Genomic DNA, 27672 nt, shown 5'->3' with positions numbered 1-27672 from the left:
ATTGTATGAGTCCACTGTGATGCCGTTCGGCATGAAGAATGCCCCTGCCACCTTTCAGAGGATGGTCAACACTCTGCTTAAGGGACTTGAAGTGAAAAGGCTCTATCAGCTTGTCAGGGTTGTAAGCGAGTGTCTCCAACCCTCTGCCTCTCTGGGCCCGCATGGACAGGAGGCAGCTGTGTAAACTGTACCAAGACTGACCTTACCCGCTCCTCCAGGAGGGCGTAATGTCACACCTTGGCAACCAGTGACCATACCGTATCTCGCTGGCTCTACCTATTTGACGTCAGGGGGCAGTGTAGTGCGGTATTCGTCACATATATAATAATTTTAATCGAACACATTTTAAACCATAGATATTGCAGTCTTAACATCTGCAAAGGTTGGTTCTATTTGGAGAAGGCTATACTTCCTCCAGTTTATTGAGAGGTTAAAAAAATAAGAAACCTCTTGACCATCTCTAGTGCAATTTAGTACTAGGCAATGGATCATGTAGATTTATATTCAATCTCTTTCTGTAAGAAATTTACTATACTACTGACCCAACATAGTTTTGCACATAGAAGATGACCACGATTAACATATAGGCTTGTGGCTCACTGTAAAACAGGATGCAGAGGTAAACAAAATGTGCCCCAAACAAACCTTGTATTGTCAAAATTAATTTTATAGCAAGATAAAAGCATAGCCTACTATCTAATACAACTAAATGACCACTCATCGATGTATACCTCTAGTACTAAAGCCATATAACAGGCATTATTTACACAAGCTATTAGAGGGCATTATATAATCTCTGAAAGAAACATTGGGCAACCTCCAAGATTAATCTTCATCTCTAAGGAATGGCAACAGAACATTTGAGTTAGTTCATTGTTGGAAAAATAAATAAAAAAGTAAGTAAAATTGGAGAGACTTCCTTTGACAAATTCACAGGATGGTCTATCCCTGTGGTGTTTCTATGGAAATGGAATTGTTAGAGACACTGTTTGAACAGTGTGAACAGAAATGTTATATGGACAGAACTTAGCAAATCTATGGCAACAGAGCAAGACTGATTGCCAGCACTAATTATCTTAGGTTGTACAACATCTTGTTACAGAATTATTAGTGTAGTAAAAAACAATACTTGCAAAACACCTGCAATACAAATACCAAATTAACCCTTTCACCGGGCCACTTTACACCTTAATCCCAGGCCGATTTTTGCAAGTCTGACATGTGTCACTTTATGTGGTAATAACTTTGGAACACTTTTACTTATCCAAGCCATTCTGATACCGTTTTCTCTTGATACATTGTACTTCATGACAGTGGTAAATTTGAGTCAATATATTCCACCTTTATTTATAAAATAATCCAAAAAAAACTTACCAAAAATTTTAGAAAAATTCACAAATCTAAATTTAAATTTCTCTATTTTTAAGACAGATGGTAATACCTCATAAAATGGTTATCAATCAACATTCCCCATATTTCTGCTTTATGTTGGCATCACTTTGTAAATATAATTTTATTTTTTTAGGACGTTAGAAGGCTTAGAAGTTTAGAATCTATTTTTATCATTTTCAACAAAATTTACAAAATGACCCCATTTTAGAAACTACACCCCTCAAATTATACAAACTTTGTTAACCCTTGAGGTGTTCCACAAGAATTAAAGGAAAATGGAGGTGAAATTTCAAAATGTCACTTTTTTGGTAGATTCTTTTATGTTAATCAATTTTTTCTTGCAACACAGCATAGGTTAACAGCAAAATAAACCTCAATATATATTAGGCTGGGTTCACACGAGCGTGTCCGGATTAGTTCCGGATGCGTCCCGGTGTGTTGCGGCAAACCCGCGCGAGTAGGAATGCAATTGCAGTCAGTTTTGACTGCGATTGCGTTCCGTTGTTCAGTTTTTATCGTGCGTGTGCAATGTGTTTTGCACGCGCGTGATAAAAAACCGACTGTGGTACCCAGACCCGAACTTCTTCACAGAAGTTCAGGTTTGGGTTCGGTGTTGTGTAGATGTTATTATTTTCCCTTATAACATGGTTATAAGGGAAAATAATAGTATTCTGAAAACAGAATGCATAGTAGGTGATCAGTTGAGGGTTAAAAAAAATAAAAAAAATGAACTCACCTTCTCCGTTTGTTCGCGTAAGTCCCGGTCTCTTCTTTACTTCTCAAAAGATGAACTATGGGCTAAAGGACCTTTGATGACGTAAGATCACATGCTCCAATCACATGGTCCATCACCGCGGTGATGGACCATGTGATTGGAGCATGTGATCTTACGTCATCAAAGGTCCTTTAGCCCATAGTTCATCTTTTTAAAGAACTAAAGACCGGGAGAACTACGCGAACAAGAGGACAAGGTGAGTTAATTTTTTTTATTTTTTAACCCTCAATTGACCTTCTACTAAGCATTCTGTATTCAGAATGCTATTATTTTCCCTTATAACCATGTTATAAGGGAAAATAATACAGTGTATAGACAGTCACCTAGCAACCGTGCGTGAAAATCGCACCGCATCCGCACTTGCTTGCGGATGCTTGCGATTTTCACGCAACCCCATTCACTTCTATGGGGCCTGCGTTGCGTGAAAAACGCAGAATATAGAGCATGCTGCGATTTTCACGCAACGCATAAGTGATGCGTGAAAATCATCGCTCATCTGAACAGCCCCATTGAAATGAATGGGTCCAGATTCAGTGCGGGTGCAATGCGTTCACCTACCGCATTGCACCCGCGCGGAAATCTCGCCCGTGTGAACGCAGCCTTACTCTGATTCTGCAGTTTACAGAAATACCCCATATGTGGGGGGTAAACTGCTCTATGGGCACATGGCAGTGGTCAGAAGGAAAGGAGCGCCATATAGATTTTGGAGGCAGATTTCTTTAGAATGGTTTTTAGGCACCATTTTGTATTTGAAGAAACCCTGACATACCACTACAGTGGAAACCCTCAAAATGTTACCCCATTTTGGAAACTACACCCCTTAAAGAATATATTAAGGGGGTACTGAGCACTTTAACCCACTAAGCACTTTAAGGAATTTGGAAACACTTGGCTGTAAAAATGAAAAGTTTTGTTTCTTCCAATAAAATGTTGCTTTAGCCCCAAATTTTTAATTTTCACAAGGGGTAACAGGAGAAAAAGCACCCCATAATTTGTTACGCATTTTCTCCTGAAAACGGCAAAACCCCACATGTGGTGGTAAACTGCTGTGGGGGCAAATAGCAGGACTCAGAATGAAAGGAGCGACATATGGCTTTTGCAGCGCAGATTTTGATGGATTGGTTTATGTGTGCCATTGGTTTTTATTTTTTAAATGATTGTCTTATGTGGGGCTCATTTTTTGCGGGATGAGGTGACAGTTTTATTGTTACAATTTTGTGGTACATAAGAATTTTTGATCGCTTGTTATTAAACTTTTTCTGAGGCAAGGTGACAAAAATGGCATTGTTTTTTTTTTTTGTTTTTTTTTACAGCATTCACCTGAGGGGGCACATAATGTGATATTTTTATAGAGCAGGTTGTTACGGACGCGGCGATACCAGATATGTCATTTTAAGTTTTACACAGTGAAATAATTTTTTAACAGAATAAAATCTTGTTTTTGTGTTTCCATTTTCTGAGAGCCGTATTTTTTATTTTTTTTTGGCGATTGTCTCAGGTAGGGGTCATTTTTTGCGGGATGAGATGACTGATTCGTACCATTATGGGTACATACGACTTTTTGATCACTTGGCATTACACTTTTTGTGAGGCAAGGTGACCAGAAAATGGCTTTTTTGAAACTGTTTTTATTTTTATTTTTACGTCATTCACCTGTGGGGTGGCTCATGTGATTTTTATAGAGCCTTTCGATACAGAAGCGGTGATACCTAATATGTAAACTTTTTTTTCTTATCCCTATTTTTTTACAATTCTTTTTACTTCATTTTTGGAAAAGGATGCTTTTTTTTTTACTTGAAACTTAAAAAAAAATAAAAAATGTATAAAACTTTATTCTTTTAACTTCTTTTTTTACTTTATTTTTTGTCCCACTCTGGGACTTCAACTTTTGGGGATTCTGATCCCCTGTACAATGCATTACAATACTTCTGTATTGTAATGCATTGGCTGTAAGTGTATTACTCCCCGTAATACACTTACAGCTTCCTGCCTGTGAGATCCAGGGGGCTGTTTCTCACAGGCTCTCACGGAAGGCAGCCACGATCCCTAAGGAAGGCATTGGGCTGCCTTCCCTGCATCGGGTCCCTGTCACAGAAGCACGGGGACCCGATGGCCACCTCGCACCCGGAAACATACTGCTGACTGTGGCAGTGCAAGGTTTAATGCTCCGGCATCTGTGTTTTTACCGAAGCTGGTGAATACAGCAGGGGCCAGGCTGCTGGACCCATGCAGCTGATCGGGTGGGCGCAGGAGCTGTAGGGCGCTGGGATTTGTGACCCTGATACCAGCGCCATACGTGTACGGTGCTGGTATCCTATGGGTTAAAATTATTTTTCATATTTTATTCTGTGAGCTTAGTGGAAACATCATTGTAATTATAACAGGCAATCCAAAGCCTGTTGCTGAACTGAGCTAGACTATAAAATATATTCTAATACTGTATGAACAGCCTTGATTAGGCATTGACCTATTAAAGAAGCTGATCCAACTTCTCTACCCTCTGACAATCAGGTGTTACGGCAATAAAATATTTTCCCATAGTATTACATGCTAGCCATTCAAATGAATGGCCATCATTATCATCATCAGGAACAGAGCAGCAGTCAGAGAACAGCTCTACCTTGTCATAAAGAGCAGAACGTTTACCTTACCACATCTGTTCCATCTTCTTCCCCTATGTATATCTATCTATCTTTTAGGGCCCTTGCACACAACCGTATGCCCTTCGAGTCATACTGTCCGTGAGCGGGCCATATGTCCCGGAGCGGCATTGATCGTGCGCATGGGCACGCAGAGCATCATAGATTACAATGATGTTGTGCAGGTCGGGCTGCCCGCAGGGCTATTGTCCTGTACGCATATGATTTTAGAAGAGAGCCAATGTGCTGACAGGCTGCAAGACGAGGAAAGAAACACAGACCCTCCCCTCTCCCTGCATAATGGTACATGACCCCACATATGGAGTCCTTTTTATTTCCAGAAAAGGAGTAGATTAGCTCTTACTCATCTAATCGTCCCTCTGAGCAGTTCATGGCTGCCATAATCCAGATGTTTACCCGCATCCTTATCACAGAGCCATATACACCTCAAATATCAATTTATATTTTACATATTTTCCTATCCTGTCCATGCCTGTTCTTTAGAGTTAAAGGGTTTGTCTCACTTCAGCAAGTAGCATTTATCAGGTAGAGAAAGTTAATACAAGCCATTTACCAATGTATTGTTATTATCCATATTGTTTCCTTTGCTGGGTGGATTAATTTTTCCATCACATTATACACGGCTTGTTTCCATGGTTACGACCACCCTAAAATCCAGCAGCAGTGGCTGTGCTTGCACACTATAGGAAAATGTGCCAGCCTCTATGGTGGCCAGGACCATAGGAGTTTGCATAGTACAACACTACAGAAAAATGTGTTGGACTATCGGCACTCCTGCAGTCCCAACCACCATAGAGACCACTTTTTTCTATATTGTGCAAGCACAGCCACCGCTGCTGGATTACAGGGCGGTCGTAACCATGGAAATGAAGAGCGTATAATCTGATGGAAAATTGAACCAAGCCAGCAAACTAGGCAGTATTAAAAAAGTACATTAGTAAGTGCCTTGTATTAACTTTCTCTACATTATAAATGCCTCATATTTAACAGTGGTCTGTGTCTCTTCCTTTTTTGCAGTATTTACTATACACTACATTCCCTTACTAGGGTGGCTTGGGAAATGATTTGGTGATTCATATATTATTATTATTTTTTCAGAAATCTTTGTCTTTTCTGACCACTGTTATGTGAGGCACAGTGTGTTACCTTTTATCTAGAGATTGCTATTACAATCTTGTGGAGAGACATGTTTGTCCAGGGAAGTTTGGCCCGTTGCTTCTCTATGTATCTTTCTTCTATCTTGCCTTTTTTCTCACCATTGTTTAATTGATGTAATTTAATAAAGTGAATATATTTTTGATAACTTGGGCCCACAGCTTTTTTGTGTTTATTTTAATACTGATGACCTATCCTCAGGATAGATCATCAGTATCTGATTGGTGGGGGTGCAACACTAGGGACCCCTGCCGATCAGCTGTTTGAGAAGACAGCAGCTCTCCTGTGAGTGGAGGGAGGATTGGATGTGAATGCTCCTCCCCGTATACAAACATAGTCTAAACAGCACTCTGCTGCTGACAAATGATGATTTAGATAACTGCACGAACGATTGTTTCACTTGTTTTTTCGGATAGTTGGTAAACGCTAGTTAATGATAATCTGTCCGAACATCAGGCAGTGCCTTAAAGGGGTTGTCTCACTTGAGCAAATGGCATTTATCATGTAGACAAAGTTAATACAAGACAATTACTGATGTATTGTTATTGTCCATATTACTTCTTTTGCTGGCTAGATACATTTTTCCATTGTATTATACACCGCTTGTTTCCATGGTTACGACTACCCTGCAATCAAAAAGCGGTGGCCGTGCTTGCACATTATAGAAAAAAGTGTTGTACTATGCAAACTCCCATAGTCCTGGCCACCATAGAGACTGGCATTTTTTCCTATAGTGTGCAAGCACAGCCATTGCTGCTGGATTGCAGAGTAGTCATAACCATGGAAACAAGCCGTGTATAATGTGAGGGAAAAATGAATCGCTGGCTGGATTAATTTTTTTTTTTAAGGGCCTTCTATTAACTTTCTCTACATTATAAATGCCATTTACTGAAGTGAGACAACTCCTTTAAGACATTTTGTAGCCTTTATGTAAACTGTGTCACACTTCTTTTTAACCCCTTAAGGACCTTACCATTTTCACCTTAAGGACCAAGCCATTTTTAGCAAATCTGACATGTGTCACTTTATGTGGTGATAACTTTAAACCGCTTTTACTTATCCAAGCCATTCTCAGATGGTTTTCTCGTCACATATTGTACTTCATCACAGTGGTAAATTTAAATCAAAATATTTCATTTTTATTTATAATTTTTTTTCTAAATTTCAATTTCTCTGCTTTTAAAACAGATAGGGATTCCTCCTAAAATAGTTATTACTTTACATTTCCCATATGTCTACTTCATGTTTGGATCATTTTGTAAATTACATCTTCTTTTTTTAGCCTGTCAGAAAGCTTAGAAGTTTAGAAGCAAATCCTGGAATTTTTCAGAAAATTTCCAAAACCAACTTTTTAAGGATCAGTTCAAGTCTGAAGTCACTTTGTGGGGCTTACATAATCTAAACCACCCATAAATGGCCCCATTTTAGAGACTACACCCCTCAAGGTATTCAAAACTGATTTTAAAAATGTTGTTAACCCTTTAGGTGTTCCACAAGAATTAAAGGAATCCATTTATTTCCACTAACAAAGCAAGGGTTAACAGACAAACAAAACTCAATATTTATTACCATGATTCTGTAGATTACAGAAACACCCCATATGTGGTCGTAAACTGCTGTACGGGCACATGGCAGGGCACAGGAAGAAAGGAATGCCATTTGGTTTTTGGAAGGCAGATTTCACTGGTATAATTTTAAGTTGCAATGTCACATTTGAAGACCCCTGATGCACCCCTAGAGTAGAAACTCCAAAAAAAGACCCTATTTTGGAAACTACGGGATAAGGTGGCAGTTTTGTTGGTACTATTTTAGGGTAGATATGATTTTTGGTTGCTCTATATTACACTTTTTGTGAAGCAAGGTAACAAAAAAATAGTTGTTTTGGCACCATTTTTATTTTTTGTTATTTACAATGTTCATCTGATAGTTTAGATCATGTGGTATTTCTATAGAGTAGGTTGTTACGAACGCGACAATAGCAATTAAAAAAAAATAAAAAATTTTTTTAGTGTCTCAATATTCTGAAAGCCATAGTTTTTTCTTATTTTTGGGGCGACTGTATTATGTAGGGGCTCATTTATCTTGGTGTGAGATGACGGTTTGATTGGTACTATTTTAGGGTGCATATGAATTTTTGACCGCTTGGTATTACATTTTTTGTGATGTAAGGTGACAAAAAAAAAAATTGTTTTTTTGACACCATTTTTTATTTTTATATTTTTTTACAGTGTTCACCTGTGGAGTTATGTCATGTGGTAATTTTATAGAGCCAGTTGTTACAGACGCGTCGATACCTAATATGTCAACTTTTTTTGTTTATTTAAGTTTTACACAATAACAGCATGTAGGGTGCATATGAATTTTAAACCACTTGGTATTAAAATTTTTGTGATGTAAGGTGACAAAAAAAATTGCTTTTTTGACACCGTTTTAATTTTTTATTTTTTTACGGTGTTCACCTGTGGGGCTAGGGCATATGGTAGTTTTATAGACCTGGTTGTTACGGACGCTTCGATACCTAATATGTCAACTTTTTTTGTTCATTTAAGTTTTACACAATAACAGCATTTTTTAAACAAAAAAAATTTAAAAAAACAAAATCAGGTTTTAGTGTCTCCATATTTTGAGAGCTATAGTTTTTTTTTATTTTTTGGGCAATTGTCTTAGGTAGGATCTCATTTTTTGCGGGATGAGATGATGGTTTGATTGGTATGATTTTGGGGTGCGTATGACTTTTTGATCACTTGGTATTAGGGATGCACGATAAATCGAAAAAATAATCGAATTGCGATAATCGGCAAATGCGATATGGCGATTTGGCCAACCCGAAAATGCCGCGATTATATATGAAGGGGCCCCGCGCACATAACTGGCTTTGCGTGTAAAGTATTTTACTAGTGTGTGAAACAATCTCTCTCCTATTGATAACAGGTCCAGCCTGAAGTGGGAGGAGCGTTACTAAGTGACGTCAGTCACGCGCCGGCCGGCCAGCTCGCTGCCGCTCACTGCAGTGCATTCATAGTGACAGTGAGTACAGAGGCTGGACCTGTTATCAATAGGAGAGAGATTGTTTCACACACTAGTAAAATACTTAACACAAAGCCAGTTATGTGCACAGTTTAGGACACATAGGGCCATGAGGGGGACCAGCATAAGATGCTATATGTCTTATGCTGCCCCCCTCATGGCCCTATGTGTCATAGCACACATCCCCTATAACAGCGTCCTTCACAGATCCACCCCATAACAGTGCCATCCACAGGTCCCCATAAGTGTCCTTCACAGGTCCCCATAAGTGTCCTCCACAGATCCCCCATAACACTGTCCTCCACAGATCCCCCATAATAGCGTCCTCCACAGATCCCCCACATAACAGCGTCATCCACAGATCCCCCACAACACAGCGTCATCCACAGATCCCCCACAACACAGCGTCATCCACAGATCCCCCATAACTATGTCATACCCAGCCACGTCAGCGGCTCATATGGGAAAATCCAAGCAAATAGACCTCTAGCACAATTCCCTTAAAATATCGCATCGCACATCGTTATCGCAATTTTTAGGGCCCTAATCGCAATCGCACAAAATTCCCATATCGTGCAGCCCTACTTGGTATTATACTTTTTGTGATGTAAGGTGCTAAAAAATTGCTTTTTTAAACACAGTTTTTATTCTTTTTTTTTATGGTGTTGACCCGATGGGGTGTATAATGTGATGTTTTTATAGAGCAGGTTGTTACGCACGCAGTGATACCTAATGTCTGTAAAAAAAATTGAAAAATACTATTTTATATGCTTCTTTTTATGGGAAAGGGGCTTTTTTATTGAAACTTTATTTTTTTTCATTGGAAAAAACAGTTTTTTTTCACTTTTATTATTTTGTATTTTTGTCCCACAATAGGACTTCAATATTACAGGGTCTGATCCCTGTTTTAATGCAGCGCAATACATCTGTATTGTACTGCATTGACTATCAATGCATTCTCGTCCTGGGTCCTTAAGGTGTTAAGAGATATCCTAGATCAGCAATGCTCAACCTGCGGGCCTCCAGCTGTTGCAAAACTACAACTTCCAGCATGCCCTATGCGCTGTAGGCTGTCCAGGCATGCTGAGAGTTGTAGATTTGCAACAGCTGGAGGGCAGCAGGTTGGGCATCCCTGCCCTAAGTAAACCGTATGGGTAGTAAATATTTTGTGTGCTTAGGTGTATTTATGTGCCCCGTGTTCCCACTTCAAAGTAAATCCCTACTTTTGGTGTTTGTTTGTTTTTTAACCATATTTGTTGGTTTTCAGCTGGGAAAGTTCAATTATAAGATTACTTTGAGTTACTGTATTATAGGTGAGTAGAATGCAAAATACATAAAGAGAATTCTGCTTTCTTATGTACATCTAAAATGACCTTTTTAGATGAGTGTGCTAAGCTGCTTACCCTTAAAAGGTCTATAGCAACTTATCCCCTATTCTGTGGATAGAAAATGTGTCTGCACGGCAGAGGTCTGAGTATTTGTACATGGCTATAGTATCTCTAGCAGCGCCATAGACTTTAACGAAGCTAAAGCACACATGCATGTCCTACCCGCCATTTATGCTGGGGGACATGGGCCCTCATCCTAGTGAATGGCGGGGGCCCTAGCATTTAGACCACTTCTGATATAATGCAACAAAACTAATTAGCTAAATAGCTAAGTGCTATGAAAATTATCAGAACTTTTGATCAGAAGCAGGGGCGGACTGGGAGCTTAAAGTGGCTCTAGAAAAATAAATAAAGAGAAGTGGCCCCATTTGTAGGCAGGTTCAAATTAACAGAAGGCAGGGTAACAAAAGTAGGCAGGGTCAACAACACCATAGTGCAAAATACCATCCCAGCAGAACCAAATAACAGTGTAGCACCATATACACAATATAGCACAATATACTGCCCCAAAAGTTGGCCTTCTGTGGTAGTCATCAATAGCTAACATATTCTGTCCTCATCCTCCAGTTGTCTATGGAGCAGGGGGTGTAAGAAGGTACAAGGAATCATCGTGGATGATTGGTATGCGTCACCATAGTTTCTGGCCTTGGTGGAGTAAGAGACAGTTTTCATGTGTCAGCAGCAGTTGCTGTTTGATGCTTTGCCATTTAGTATGGCTGTAAATAGCTGATCTGGGACGGCTCTTACTGGGAGTAGTCAAAGTGCTGGGTGGGTGACTACTCCCCACGTTCCAGGCTGGGTTATGTCAGGCCCATAAAAAACAGCCAACAGTGTCAGATTTATCTCTCTCTGACATTGGAGCTCTGGCAATCGGGATCTGAGCCTTGTGCCAAGCTGGAGGCTGAATCTGGGAGGACAGCTATGTTCTGAACTATGCCGGTCGGGTGTGGATTAACACCCAGGACAAAAGGTGACTGTTTTGCTTTTTTGAGCCATCTGGGTGTGAACTAACACCAATACTGCAAATGAACTGTCGTACTGTGTACTTGCAACAAGTGTGAATAAACACTGAAGTTTTGAGTTATAAACGGTTCTTTTCCTCTATACTGCATCCGCTTGTCCTAACTACCAAATCGAGTCCCCACAGGGGCTTAGGAGGTGAGGTGCGGGCCACAGCAGTTGAATTCAGGAGGACATAGGTGGTCGCTGGTGGGGTACATGAGCTCATTATGTATGCCGTCAATGGCAGAGAGGAGAACTTCAGTGGCACCCTGGGGCAGCAGCCCATCGGGAAATTTCCCTTAAGGGGCTATGGCCAATCCACCCCTGATGGGAAGCGACCCAAATGCAGAGGCCCCCCACCAGCTGTTAGAGCTTTCCCATCAGTATTTTTTCGCCCTCCCCACCAATCTGACTATCAAGGAGAGCCCACAAACAGCTAATTGCACTGAATAGGTGCAACATGCATCACTTTGCCCCCACTGATCAAATGATAGACTAGATTATGGGATTATGGAGCACAAATCAATTGATTTTTCATATAGCACCAAAGGCAAATCAGTATTTATTAAATGTACCTCTAGTGGGCTGTGTATGCATCAGTATACCTTTAGTACATATGTCATTGACAAGTATTTATTTGGTATTATAAACTTATACGATTACCCATTCTATTGTCTAAACTAATATTGTTTGTTTCATTATTATAAATCTACAGCAATAAAAATCTATATATTGTATTCCCAAAAATAAAAGTGCACTAATACAGAAGGAATACTGCAAAGGGTTGATTACATTGCCAGATTTAGTGCAATGAAATGTTGTGATTTGCTGTGTACATGCACCTAAATTGTGTTAGGTTGTCAGGAGCTGCACTAGGTCTGCCCTTGAATAGTTAGTGTTGAGGGAGTCTAGTCTAAAGTAGCCTGGAGGGAAGATGTGCCTGTTCAACCTCCTGCACAACTAGGCCCAAGTTTTGAGAAATTGTATCTCTGACCCCACAACTGCCCAGAAAGCAGCCACACAACTAAAGTACTCATGAGATAAAGAGACCAGACATCTGAGAAGGTCTAGAACTTATAAGGCCATGCAGTGGACTGAGACAGCAAGGTGCTTGTTTATGGGAGAAAGGCTTTGCTGCTGAGGAAGGGAATATTGCTAAAGCATCCCACCACACTTTGAGATGAATTGCCCACCCGTATCCCAGTTCTGCAGCCCTTAGTCTGGGAAATGCAGAAGGGCTTAACAAGAACCTTATTGCATGCCTGTGGTTAAGGTGTCCCCTCCTGTCACTGCACGGCCCTAGGGAGCGTAAGAGTGGAGATCTGTTAGTACTACTACCACCCTCAGAACCACAACTACTATTCCCATCTTCCACCCATTCCTCAGTGGTCCACTGGAAAAATAACACTGCTTGAGGGTCCCCCACACAGTGTAGCCATTTGTTTACAAGTTCAGAAAACTCAAGTCATAGTCATGTGATCCCTGATATGATCTGTAGTAGCTTACAGTAGTTTTGTCCTCGAAAAATAACTTACCACAAGAAAACACCGAGCTACAGATGGAGCAGTTTTAACTTGAATCTGTTAACTTGCTGTATACTGATATGACATGACAAAAACCATTGAAAATGTTAAGTAAAAGTTTCTTGCAACTATTAACTCAAGTGTCCAGATAAGAATTGGTACATCAATACTGCTAATGCTCACATAACCCATCATTTTGTTAAAATGCAATTTAGGGATCAAAGAAGTATAGTAGAATTAAACGTTGAGCAGCAAAACTCTCTCACAGTAAATGACTCACTTACCAGGCCACTGCATGTAGAAAGTGCTACAGTTGAATGCTTATGGGACAGCAGTGTTCCTTGATAAAAACAGAAGTCATAGGATGAATACACTTCTGTAGACTTGGTTCTTCCATCTCTAAATGTTTGAACTGTAAATCCTGGAGCTATTAAATTATTTGCATATTTTAATCTCATATGTAGATCATTTCCAAATCCATGAATCTTGAGATGAACCGGACTGGAATTTGCTGATCTCTTGCGTCTATGACTGTGGCTAATGTCATTTTTGATGTAATTCCCATCTTTGTCCACTTCATAGACCTCAACAATACCATAGTCTGTGAATAAAAAGAAGTCCAACATGAGAAACAACTCAAACATCATATGAATGAAATAATTAAATATGCCTTATGTTTAATACCAATGACTGGTAAAAATATATATATATTTTACAGATCCATCTTCTTAGCGTAATACAAAGTTATTACAGTTTGTATTTAATATTGCTCCATGATACATAGTTAAACCTTTGGGATTCTTCTCGCTTCCTACAGGAAATACCGCTAAGATTTTTTTTTATAATCTTCATTTTACATCTTAATAATAAATAAGGGTAGACTACTCATACACATGCAGCAGAGTACAAACTTTATTATTTTTTGTTTAAAGAAGCACACCCATCACAATTCTTAATCTTTGAAGTGTTAGAAATGTGCATGATGTAAACTGTAGTGAAGGTAATCTTACCAGTGACTGTATGTATGTGTTATAACTAGAGATGGCCTTGCATTTCCCCCCAGCGGTTGTTTCGCGGCAAACTTTGCACGTACGCGATTCGCCGAACATGCAAACATATGGCGATGTCCGCCGGCGCCATATTCTTTGCATTTTGCCAAAATTTGACCCATGACAAATTTATCAGGTGGGACAGGATGTTTCAGCATATGGACACCCCCCCCCCCTTCTATCACAGAACCCGATCTGGCAGCCATTTTACATTCTGTGTTGTGCCAGTGTAAGGAGAGGTTGCTTTGTGGAGCAGGGACAGGCTGTTAGCGACACCAAACGCTAGCTAATAGGGCCACAAAAGTCCTTTTAAGGACTGGTATAGGTGTGCTATCGATAGGTGTGATATACTGAGGGGTGTGATATACTTATAATAAACTTTCTAACACAGAAAGTATATTATAGTGCATTTGTATTGTGCAGCAGTTGTGTGCGGTTCTGCTGCGATACTACAGCTATACAGAGTGACAAATGCTATTGGAACAACTATTTGCAACAGGTGTGATATACCTGTTGACCCCCCAAAAAACTGATTCAGGGGAGTGATATACCTTCTTCCACAAAATACTGATTGAGGGCTGCGATATACAGGTGAAACTCAAAAAAATTTGAATATTGTGCAAAGTTCATTTATTTCAGTAATGCAACTTAAAAGGTGAAACTAACATATGTGAAAGACTCATTACATGCAAAGCGAGATATTTCAAGCCTTTATTTGTTATAATTTGGATGATTATGGCTTACAGCTTATGAAACCCCAAAGTCACCATTTTGAGGTACCCTTTGCTCAGGGGGTATGGATTAATTAGCTGACTAGAGTGTGCCACTTTGAGTCTAGAATATTGAACCTTTTAACAAAAGTCTAATTTTCACCTGCCAAGAGACGCCCGCCACCAAAACTCATGGACCGGGCAAGGACAGAGAGGCAGGACAGAGACCTAAGGTAACCCTCGAGGAGCTGCAGAGTTCCACAGCAGAAACCGGAGTATATGTACAGTCGTGGCCAAAAGTTTTGAGAATTACATAAATATTGGAAATTGGAAAAGTTGCTGCTTAAGTTTTTATAATAGCAATTTGCATATACTCTAAAATGTTATGAAGAGTGATCAGATGAATTGCATAGTCCTTCTTTGCCATGAAAATTAACTTAATCCCAAAAAACCTTTCCACTGTATTTCATTGCTGTCATTATAGGACCTGCTGAGATCATTTCAGTAATCGTCTTGTTAACTCAGGTGAGAATGTTGACGAGCGCAAGGCTGGAAATCATTATGTCAGGCTGATTGGGTTAAAATGGCAGACTTGACATGTTAAAAGGAGGGTGATGCTTGAAATCATTGTTCTTCCATTGTTAACCATGGTGACCTGCAAAGAAACGCGTGCAGCCATCATTGCGTTGCATAAAAATGGCTTCACAGGCAAGGATATTGTGGCTACTAAGATTTCACCTCAATCAACAATTTATAGGATCATCTAGAACTTCAAGGAAAGATGTTCAATTCTTGTTAAGAAGACTTCAGGGCGTTCAAGAAAGTCCAGCAAGCGCCAGGATCGTCTCCTAAAGAGGATTCAGCTGGGGGCGGAGCTTGCCAATGGCCGAGTGAGCAGCGTGCGCTCAGAGCTCCTGACTGTCTCCGGCTTTCATTTTGGACTCAGGACACAACCAGCCTACATACCCTCATGAAAAACAGGAGGAAGAGAACCTCGTCCACTCTGGCGCCGATGGAGAGAGATTTCGAAGCCATAGAGCGTTTCCTGGCCTCCAGCTCTCAGCCGGTGAGAAGCGCCAAGACATCCACGCTTCCCAAGATGGCGGCCGCAACTGCTGGTGAGGAGACCGCGGCACCCATCGCCGCAGCTGCATCCCCAAACCCCGGCCACTCACCGCTAGCTGTATAAGGGGCTCGATCATATGCTGGGGCTGTTAATAGCCCGTCTTCCGCAGCTCCCTCTTCTCCTGCAATGGCGGACAGCAGACGCTCCACGCCTGGTTCATCACCCCAGTCGTATAGCTCCTCCGGGCTCCCGGCTAACACAGCCATTCAGGCGACCCCGTCCTCACTGGAAGATGATTGGGACTGGAAGGTCCACCTCAAGGCCTTACCTACTAAGCAGGAGCGGAAGGCTCTCTTTTCCAAGCTGGAAGCTTCTCATAAGCAGGATATAGCTGCTTTGCATTCAGACCTCAAGCAAGTGGGTCACATAGTGGAGGAAATAGAATCCATACAAGAACAGACTCTCCAGTCACTTGAGTCTCATCAACAGGCCCTGCAGGATCATACAGAGCAGATCCAAGACATACTGAGCCATCTTGATGATATTGAGAACAGACACAGGAGGAACAACCTCCGCATAAGAGGGGTACCAGAATCTGTTCTTCCGCATGCCCTGGAACTTTGGGCTCAAGGTTTCTTTGACAAATTACTTAACAAATCATCGGATCCACCGGTTGAGATTGACAGAATACACAGAATACTGGGTCCGAAATCCATGGATCCATCTCGCTCACGCAACATTGTGTGCAGGATTCACTTCTTTAAAGAAAAAGAGGCGATTCTTAAAGCTTCGAGGAACCTGTCGCCAAGTCTCCCGGATTACCCTGGTATACTCATCTTGCCATACCTGGCTAGGCGCAAGCTTATGCTACGAAAAGCCCTCAAGCCACTACTGCTCCTCCTTAAGGACAATGATATTGTCTACCGCTGGGGTTATCCCTTTTAGCTTTTTGCCAGAAAAGATGGGAAATCTGCCTCTTTTAAAACCATCTCAGACCTCCAGAAGATACTGGACACTTTCAACTTGCCACCTATTAATTAGCCTTCCTGATTGGCCCAGACAATGGGAAATGATCCCCGCGCCGCGCAGAGACCCCTGGCAGAAGGCGCACCCAAAACACCAGATGTCCTCTAGAAGCTCACGTTCTTCCGAGGACTAACTGTCCGACTATTGATAGGCTTCAGTTTCTAGTTGCCATTGTTTTCTTCCTTATTATGGCCTTACCACATAGGCCCACCAGTTCATTGTTGCTATCCTACTTAATGTTTTACTTGATAGGCTGTTTGAAACCTGTTATATTTACCTACCTCACTACTTGTCCGGAGACAAGTCAGGCAGCTGCACTGCCCTTGTCTTCTCTCTCCCTTACTAGGTACCACAACACCTCTTGTAGTGTTGTATATGACGATTAGTCATTAGGGCTCTTTCACACTTGGGTTGTTGGGTTCCGGCATAGAGTTCTGTCGTCGGGGCTCTATGCCGGAAGAATCCTGATCAGGATTATCCCCATGCATTCTGAATGGAGAGAAATCCGTTCAGGATGCATCAGGATGCCTTCAGTTCCGGAACGGAACGTTTTTTGGCCGGAGAAAATACTGCAGCATGCTGCGCTTTTTGCTCCGGCCAAAAATCCTGAACACTTGCCGCAAGGCCGGATCCGGAATTAATGCCCATTGAAAGGCATTAATCCGGATCCGGCCTTAAGCTAAACGTCGTTTCGGCGCATTACCGGATCCGACGTTTAGCTTTTTCTGAATGGTTACCATGGCTTCCAGGACGCTAAAGTCCTGTTTGCCATGGTAAAGTGTAGTGGGGAGCGGGGGAGCAGTATACTTACCGTCCGTGCGGCTCCCGGGGCGCTTCAGAGTGACGTCAGGGCGCCGCATGCTCATGGATGACGTGCTCGCATGGAGCGCCCCGGGACGTGCTCGTCATTCTGGAGCGCCCCGGGAGCCACACGGACGGTAAGTATACTGCTCCCCTGCTCCCCACTACTACTATGGCAGCCAGGACTTTAATAGCGTCCTGGGTGCCATAGTAACACTGAACACATTTTGAAGACGGATCCGTCTTCAAATGCTTTCAGTTCACTTGCGTTGTTACGGATCCGGCGGGCACCTCCGGCAAATGGATTGCTCGACGGATCCGGACAACGCAAGTGTGAAAGAGCCCTAACTTAGTGACCGTTCAACCGATTGTTAGGTTCCTGCTGATCTCTAAATTCCCAATATATGTCTACTGACTCCTCAGTATTTACATACTGTATCGTATGTTTGTCTCCCCTCTTCCTCCTGTTTCTTCCCTTATGTGTAATCCAACCATATGATTGTACCTCTCGTCTCTATCACCCACCATGACAGGATTGTTATCGTTTAGCTCTTACAATGCTAGAGGCCTTAACAAACCTGAGAAACGCAGTAAAGTCCTTTACCGATTTCATAAAAAAAGAATTATGATAGCGATGATTCAGGAGACCCACTTTAAGCTCTCATCCATACCAAACTGTGTAAACAGGTACTACCCTACTTAGTTCCACAGTCCCCACCCAGATACAAAAAGCAGGTGGAGTCTCTATAGCTTTTCACAAAGCTTTCCGACCTAAAGTCTTAGCCTCAGACGTTGATCCTAAGGGTCGATATATTTTTCTTAAGCTCACACTTAATGACTCCATATTTACGGTAGCAAATGTGCCCTTTCCAAACCAGGGTCAGGCATCCTTTGGGACCAAAATCCTGAGAAGACTGGCTGGCTTCGCCGAGGGTTCCCGTATCATCTTAGGCGGTGACTTCAACATGATCATGAACCCCGAGCTGGATTCCTCTGTGGGTAAGTCTGCGATCTCTCCTTCTTCATTGCGCAGGTTCAAAGCAGCTCTTACATCTCTCAAACTAGTCGATCTATGGAAAGTCTTGAACCCGGGTGTCAGAGACTATAGCTTTCATTCCTCTGCACATAACACATACAGCCGATTGGACCATCTCTTTGTATCACAGAGCTTCCTGGACCTCGATCTCCGATGCTCAATCGATTCCATGATATGGTCAGATCATGCACCAGTATTTGAACTACTATCCCCAATTCACACACCCCCTCGCACGTTCACCTGGAGATTAAATGACAATCTCTTAAACGACACAGTCTGTGCTGCAGATTTGAAGAAAACCATTACAGACTTCATCACTGATCATAGGTCAGACACCACTGCTCCGCCTTTAAAATGGGAAGCACTTAAATGTGTTGTCAGGGGTGTCTTTTTGTCACATGGCTCAAGAAAGAAAGGGCTCACAAGCTATCTGCACTCCTTACGAAACTAGATGCTAAAGAGGCCATAAACAAAGCTTCTTCTTCAGATTCCCTTAAAGGGTTTCTGTCACCCCACAAAACTCATATATTTTTTTTTTGGATAGTTAGATTCCTTATAGCGCGATATAGGAGAATATAATAGTCTTACTTACTTTCATGCGGCCGATTCTTTAGAAAACGAAGTTTTATAATATGTAAATCAGGGCTCTACCAGCAAGTAGGGCGTCTACTTGCTGGTAGCTGCAGCAGAAATCCGCCCCCTCGCCGTGTTGATTGACAGGGCCAGCCGTGATCTCCTCCTCCGGCCGGCCCTGTCAGTATTTCAAAAATCGCGCGCCTCTGGTCATTCGGCGCAGGCGCTCTGAGATGAGGAGGCTCGTCTCCTCAGCACTCCCTCAGTGCGCCTGCGCCGATGACATCACCGAAAGAGAAGACGTCATCGGCGCAGGCGCACTGAGGGAGTGCTGAGGAGACGAGCCTCCTCATCTCAGAGCGCCTGCGCCGAATGACCAGAGGCGCGCGATTTTTGAAATACTGACAGGGCCGGCCGGAGGAGGAGATCACGGCTGGTCCTGTCAATTAACACGGCGAGGGGGCGGTTTTCTGCTGCGGCTACCAGCAAGTAGACGCCCTACTTGCTGGTAGAGCCCTGATTTGCATATTATAAAACTTCGTTTTCTAAAGAATCGGCCGCATGAAAGTAAGTAAGACTATTATATTCTCCTATATCGCGCTATAAGGAATCTAACTATCCAAAAAAAAAAAAAAAAGGAGTTTTGTGGGGTGACAGAAACCCTTTAAAGCCGAACTCTCATCCATCCGACAACAGATATTAAAAATACTTGACCAAAAATCCCTTTGCCTCAGAGACAAAGTCAAACGCGGTTACTATGAGTTTGGGGATAAGTGTGGTAAATGGCTGGCAAAAGCATTACACCCGCGTGCCCCGCTCACACATATTCCCTTGTTAAATGTGGGTTCGAAGGGTCAGATTCATGCTCCCCTTGAAATCGCGCGTGAATTTCAGACATACTACTCCAACTTGTATAATTTAGACCACACACACACACCTTCTCCTAGACCATCGTCTCCCGACGCACAAAATTACCTATCTCAATTTGGCCCCTCAAGTCTCCCAGATGATGCATCTTCTGGCATGGAGGATGACTTCTCCTCCCCAGAACTACTGTCAGTCATTAAGGACCTCAAAAACGGGAAGAGTCCCGGTCCAGATGGGCTGACCGCACGTTTTTACAAATACTTTAAAGATGACCTGACCCCCCTACTACTTGAAACATTCAACTCAATATCTGATACATGTCTTTTTCCATCTCAATCCCTTCAGGCTCACATCACAGTTATCCCCAAACCGGACAAAGATCATTCCATTTGCTCAAATTATAGACCCATCTCCCTCCTCAATATTGACTTAAAAATATTTGCTAAAATATTAGCTTTAAGATTGCATCCCCACATACCGAACTGTATTCATAGAGAGCAGGTAGGATTCGTCCCAGGACGAGAGGCCCGCGACAACACCATTAAATCTATAAGCCTGATCTCTAAGACTAAGCAACTAAAGATCCCTCTGTGCTTGCTTTCGGTTGATGCAGAGAAGGCCTTCGACAGGGTCAGTTGGCACTTCCTAGAGAGAACCTTAACCCATATTGAAATAGAAAAAATGGATTGCGCTGCAGGAGAGTGTGCTAAAATAATAAAGTCAAATGTATCTTTTTCTTTCTTGTGTAAATCTTCGGTCAAATGGGGTCATCCATAAACATCAAACATAACTGTGGTGTAGAAATCTGGAAAAATAGAAACCGCACAATGGTGTAGTACTTCTAGAAAGGAGTATCACCTGGCCGCAGGTTATACTTACAAAACTCAGATGGTAATAAGCGTAGAAAACCGGCTCAGCACTTTCATCCACCCAGGAGCTGCACACCTCAGATGCCGTTCAGTAAGCCGCACAAACGAACAGGATCCGAACCGCTTGTGAGAAAACTTGCACAGGCACAAGCTGGATCTCAAATCAGCAAGATGTTACCAAATTTGCACTCTTCAGGGTCTCGGAAGAAGGATATCAACCAATGGTGAAGTACGTACAGCAAGGTTGGATAAAAAGGATTTATTATACTCACAAAGACAGCAGATTTGGGAGCCCTTGGGCACTTTGTACTTGTTTTAAATTGCTCCCAAATCTGCTGTCTTTGTGAGTATAATAAATCCTTTTTATCCAACCTTGCTGTACGTACTTCACCATTGGTTGATATCCTTCTTCCGAGACCCTGAAGAGTGCAAATTTGGTAACATCTTGCTGATTTGAGATCCAGCTTGTGCCTGTGCAAGTTTTCTCACAAGCGGTTCGGATCCTGTTCGTTTGTGCGGCTTACTGAACGGCATCTGAGGTGTGCAGCTCCTGGGTGGATGAAAGTGCTGAGCCGGTTTTCTACGATTATTACCATCTGAGTTTTGTAAGTATAACCTGCGGCCAGGTGATACTCCTTTCTAGAAGTACTACACCATTGTGCGGTTTCTATTTTTCCAGATTTCTACACCACAGTTATGTTTGATATTTATGGATGACCCCATTTGACCGAAGATTTACACAAGAAAGAAAAAGATACATTTGACTTTATTATTTTAGCATACTCTCCTGCAGCGCAATCAATTTTTTCTATTTTATTGTGTGGACTTTTTGCTCACTTGTGTCCAGGATTTTGCAGCGCTAGAGGGTTAAATATCTGAACAGAAATTGTACCTTATTAACCCATATTGGCTTGGGTTCCAAAATGATACATAGAATCATGGCATTATACACCAGCCCCACTGCCCGAGTACGTGTCAATAGTACTCTGTCAGATCCTTTCCGTATCTCAAATGGAACACGCCAGGGGTGCCCCCTCTCCCCGTTCCTCTACATATTAGTTATGGAATCCCTGGCTAACGCTTTGCGAGCCAACGACTCGATTAAAGGTCTCCATATGGGAGATGTGGAACACAAACTTTCATTATTTGCCGACGACCTCTTGTTATACCTAACATCGCCTAGAATCGGACTCCCTTCGGTGCTGAAGGAATTTCAGATTTTTGGATCATTATCCAATTTTAAAGTTAACGTTCAAAAATCTGAGCTTCTAAATATCACCCTCCCCCCCCCCCAGAGATGTCGCCACCCTCAAGGAGTCATTCTCGTTTAGATGGTCACTAAATACACTTAAACACCCGGGAACGTATACATCACCAGATCCTTCCCACTTGTTCAAGCTCAACTATCTGCCCTTACTCCATACCATTGAAAATAACCTTCGATCCTGGTCGAACCTAAATGTCTTCTGGTTTGGTAGAATAAATACCTTCAAAAATGGACATCCTGCCCAGGCTCCTTTATCTTTTTCAGACGATCCCATCTCGTGTTCCCTTTTCTTATTTCACTCGACTCAGGAGACTAGCTTCTCGTTTTGTATGGGGTAGGTCCAGGGCCAGACTAAACTACAACTTAATGATTAGATCAAAGACCCAAGGAGGCACGGGTTTACCCAACTTCCTATCATATCACAGAGTGGCGGTCGCTAATTGCATAATTGACCTCACACACAATCTTGAAAGGAAATTATGGGTCAAATTAGAACATGCCCTGGCCCCAGGCCTAATTTCAGGCGTCTTCTGGTTCCCGAAAACCACCTTGATCCAGTTGTCCATCCAAAAGCTATCACCTTTTCTATCCACCAAAGTGGATATCTGGATTGGGTTCACTTCTAAAGTTCAACTAGCCACGATTCCTGGCCCACTCACAAACCTATCTGGACATCCATCACTACCATCCACACTCTCGGCCCTACAATCTTTCGGGTCACAAGCCATGCCCCAGGTTAGGGTCAGGACATATATTCCACCAGGGGGTTATTGGATCTCAAAGACTTAGGGCACCTCATTCCCGACTCACCCGGACGTTGGTTTCACTACCTCCAATTACGCAATTTCACTAGGTCTCTGGCACTCGGTCCGCAACTCCAATCCTCCCTATCTGAATTTGAGAAAATATGTCTAGCTACCTCTGCGCCTGGGCATCCTATATCTCTCATATATGCCATACTGAATTCGGGAGAGATCGGGGATGACACAGAGGAGTTCCCTGCTCCGGTTAAGAAAATTATACAATCCTGGGAGACTGATTTGGGATGTTCCCTCACGCCTGACCAGTGGAGGAGATCTCTATTATTCACTCATAAGTCCTCAATATCCTGTAAGATACAGGAACTCAATTATAAGATCTGGTCTGGATGGTATAGGACCCCGGTTAAGCTCCACCAGTTTTACTCTTCCGTACCGGACACATGTTGGAGGTGCCTGAGATCTAGAGGCACCATGCTACACATTTGGTGGGAGTGTCCAGGAGTTGCTCCCCTATGGCGAGATATATTCACACTCCATGATCATCTCTATAGGACCCATATCTCTCCATCCCCCCAGTTAGCTCTCCTTTCAGCTTACCCAGGTAGAATCAAATTGGTTAAAAAATGCATTCTTAGATTCTTTATTATAGCAATGCGCCAAATCATACCTCGGGCATGGCGCTCAACGGACAGCCCCCTTAGAATTACATGGGTGAAGGTTCTAGATTGTCTAGCACGACTGGAGGAGTTGGGTGCTGAAGACCAGGGCACTGGTGTTGCGCACTCTAGACAGTGGGAAGCCTGGTACCAGTTCCGGGCATCGGCTGGTTTTTCGGGTTGGTTGATGTCTGGTACATTGACTTAATGTATTATATTAGCTCTATTTTTATTTTTAATTTTTTTTAAATCTTACAAGGATTACTAGTATACTCCCTTCGTCTCCTTTCCCTTCCCTTTCCTCCTTCCTGTCCTCCTGTCTTGTTTCCCTCTTACCACCGTCCATCTTTAGATTGATGATTTAAAGATTCATGTCATGACATACTGTATTTGAAAACGCTATTAACCTGTGATTTGATATATCTTTTGTTCACCATGGTTTTCAATAAACACAAATTGAACCATAAAGAGGATTCAGCTGCGGGATCGGAGTGCCACCAGTCCAGAGCTTGCTCAGGAATGGCAGCAGGCAGGTGTTAGCGCATCTGCACGTACAGTGAGACAAAGACTTTTGGAAGATGGCCTGGTGTCAAGAAGGGCAGCAAAAAAGCTACTTCTCTCCAAAAAAAACATCAGGGACAGATTGATCTTCTGCAGAAAGTATGGTGAATGGACTGCTGAGGACTGGGGCAAAGTCATATTCTCCGATGAAGCCTCTTTCCGATTGTTTGGGGCATCTGGAAAAAGGCTTGTCCGGAGAAGAAAAGGTGAGTGCTACCATCAGTCCTGTGTCATGCCAACAGTAAAGCATCCTGAGACCATTCATGTGTGGGGTTGCTTCTCATCCAAGGGAGTGGGCTCACTCACAATTTTGCTCAAAAACACAGCCATGAATAAAGAATGTTACCAAAACACCCTCCAACAGCAACTTCTTCCAACAATCCAACAACAGTTTGGTGAAGAACAATGCATTTTCCAGCACGATGGAGCACTGTGCCATAAGGCAAAAGTGATAACTAAGTGGCTCGGGGAACAAAACGTTGACATTTTGGGTCCATGGCCTGGAAACTCCCCAGATCTTAATCCCATTGAGAACTTGTGGTCAATCCTCAAGAGGCGGGTGGACAAACAAAAACCCACTAATTCTGACAAACTCCAAGAAGTGATTATGAAAGAATGGGTTGCTATCAGTCAGGAATCGGCCCAGAAGTTGATTGAGAGCATGCCCAGTCGAATTGCAGAGGTCCTGAAAAAGAAGGGCCAACACTGCAAATACTGACTCTTTGCATAAATGTCATGTAATTGTCGATAAAAGCCTTTGAAACGTATGAAATGCGTGTAATTATATTTCACTACATCACAAAAACAACTGAAACAAAGATCTAAAAGCAGATTAGCAGCAAACTTTGTGAAAACTAATATTTGTTTCATTCTCAAAACTTTTGGCCACGACTGTACATGTGCAATGGATAATATAATTGTGAGTGTGTAATAAATACTCACAGTCCATCCAGTATGTAAAGTGCTTTCCTTCCTTTTTATTGCAATCTTCAAATACAAAAACATCTTGCATGCCTATAATCAAAATAATCATGCTAAACTTTTCCTATCCAATCCTGCGCAATGTTTTTTTGGGGGTCACGCCCCTTTACTCATCCGTAATCATGGAAAGCAACTATGGGGCACATTTATTAAGGTCTTAACAAATGCCCATAGATGGCCTCTCCATAACTTCGGTACATCCAGCACCAGTCTGAATGTAAGACTGCTTCCTTGCCATCTTAAATTTAGACTATTTCCTACGACTAAAACAGGCGTAGAAAATGATGAATGAGATGGGCCTGTCGGCCTGTCCCTTCCCCTCTCACAATTTTAGAACTGGCGTGAGTGGGGAAAAGTCGCACATGGCGGCGCAACTAACCACTGTGCTGCCATCTGCGCCTGAAATAACCCTAATTTAGACATATTTCAGATTAGTAAATGAACCCTATGTTGCTAAATACACCACTCATTCTTACGTCATCCACTTAGGGCTCTTTCACACTTGCGTTGCTGGGTTCCGGCATAGAGTTCCGTCGTCTTGGCTCTATGCCGGAAGAATCCTGATCAGGATTATCCCAATGCATTCTGAATGGAGAGAAATCCGTTCAGGATGCCTTCAGTTCCGGAACGGAATGTTTTTTGGCCGGAGAAAATACTGCAGCATGCTGCGCTTTTTGCTCCGGCCAAAAATCCTGAACACTTGCCGCAAGGCCGGATCCGGAATTAATGCCCATTGAAAGGCATTAATCCGGATCCGGCCTTAAGCTAAACGTCGTTTCGGCGCATTACCGGATCCGGCGTTTAGCTTTTTCTGAATGGTTACCATGGCTTCCAGGACGCTAAAGTCCTGGTTGCCATGGTAAAGTGTAGTGGGGAGCGGGGGAGCAGTATACTTACCGTCCGTGCGGCTCCCGGGGCGCTTCAGAGTGACGTCAGGGCGCCCCACGGGCATGGATGACGTGTCACATGGATCACGTCATCCATGCGCATGGGGCGCTCTGACGTCATTCTGGAGCGCCCCGGGAGCCACACGGACTGTAAGTATACTGCTCCCCCGCTCCCCACTACTACTATGGCAACCAGGACTTTAATAGCGTCCTGGGTGCCATAGTAACACTGAACGCATTTTGAAGACAGATCCGTCTTCAAATGCTTTCAGTTCACTTGCGTTGTTACGGATCCGGCGGGCACCTCCGGCAAATGGAGTGCACGACGGATCCGGACAACGCAAGTGTGAAAGAGCCCTTATTGCTTATATAGAGAATTCACCATGATTACAATAAAAAAAAAAAATGATACTTCATATAATTTAAAACCTAGTATCAAAAAGACTGACTATAATAAAAAATACTCTAAAGTTGTACATTTCATTTAACCTCTTTGGAATCATCGTGTCCATTTTAGTAATCTTGTTGCAACAGTTTCCTTTTATTACATTCCTGTGAATCTAGGAAAGGTTATATTCCAAAACAACCCATTTTTATTAATTCCATTGATGTTTCGTATCAAAACACTGTTATAACATCACCTCATTATACTTGCTCTCACCTTTTTTCTGTTCTATACCCTTTGCTCGCAATTCACAGTATCTTTTAACCCCTTAGTGACCACTCATAGACCTTTTTATGGCGGTCACTAAGTGGCCTTAGACTGGGCCGCCGTAAAAAAATATGCCCAGTCTAAGGGGTCCTCCGTGCAGCGGGGACTCTGCTCTCACATGAGAGCCACTCTCCTGCTCTAACAGCCCGGACCCCCAGACTCCCTCTCTCTCCCAACAGCACCCCGCAAATGCAATCATGGGGTGCTGATTTGTGTAAAGGCTGGCTAGGGTCTGATTTTCCAGCAGGCTGTTCATCTCTGGCACAGCCTGCTGGTCAATGTAAGTAAAGCATTAAATTGCAATATACTATAGGGATAGCGCATTGTATTTTAAAAATCAATAAAAATTATGCTTTTCAATGAAAAAAAAAATATATATAAAATCTCCTATATGTTTCGTATCGCCGCATCCGTAAAGACCCGCACTACATAAATATCATGTAAATGATCCCCTACAGTGAACGATGTTAAAAAAAAAAATGTAATAACTAAATATGACAGAATTGCTAATTTATACTTAGTTGCCACAGAAACAACTTAAAGGGAACCTGTCACCTGGAAAAGACAATTTACACTAATCACAGTACCTTAAAGTATCTCTCACAGTGTGCCCATAGATGTATTCATATCTTCTTTCTGCGTTGTGCTGTCTCATAAAATCGACTTATAAAACTGTGTTTGTCACCTTTTTGAAGTCGTGCTGAAGTCACGGGGGCAGCGGCCTCCTTGACTCAACAGTCGGATAAGCCAGCCCCTATGCCGCTCCTCTGCATATTGATGGACATTTTTCCCTGTAGCCGTGACCGCGCTCTTCTCGCACATGCGTCGTGCGTGTCCTGCCACAGCATGATCCCAGCTACGGCTCTCTCCCTCCCTGGCATCTTCTTGTTCACTGTGCCTGCACCGTTCCTATACAGCGCGCTCGCGC

General features: G+C 42.5%; 1 protein-coding gene across 1 annotated transcript in view; it reads right to left on the bottom strand.

The window, feature by feature from the left end:
• ADAMTS16 (ADAM metallopeptidase with thrombospondin type 1 motif 16) overlaps positions 1–27672 on the bottom strand; it is a 508970-nt gene that overhangs the window by 465096 nt on the left and 16202 nt on the right. The window contains exon 3 of the mRNA XM_040433225.1: positions 13207–13523. Within this exon, the coding sequence (XP_040289159.1) occupies positions 13207–13523 (317 nt within the window). The remainder of the gene's footprint in view (positions 1–13206; positions 13524–27672) is intronic.

The sequence above is a fragment of the Bufo bufo genome, chromosome 5 (assembly GCF_905171765.1).
Source record: "Bufo bufo chromosome 5, aBufBuf1.1, whole genome shotgun sequence".
NCBI classification, from domain to species: Eukaryota; Metazoa; Chordata; class Amphibia; order Anura; family Bufonidae; genus Bufo; species Bufo bufo.
The sequence above is the reverse complement of the archived record's forward strand: the minus strand, read 5'-3'. Positions and strand labels throughout refer to the sequence as shown.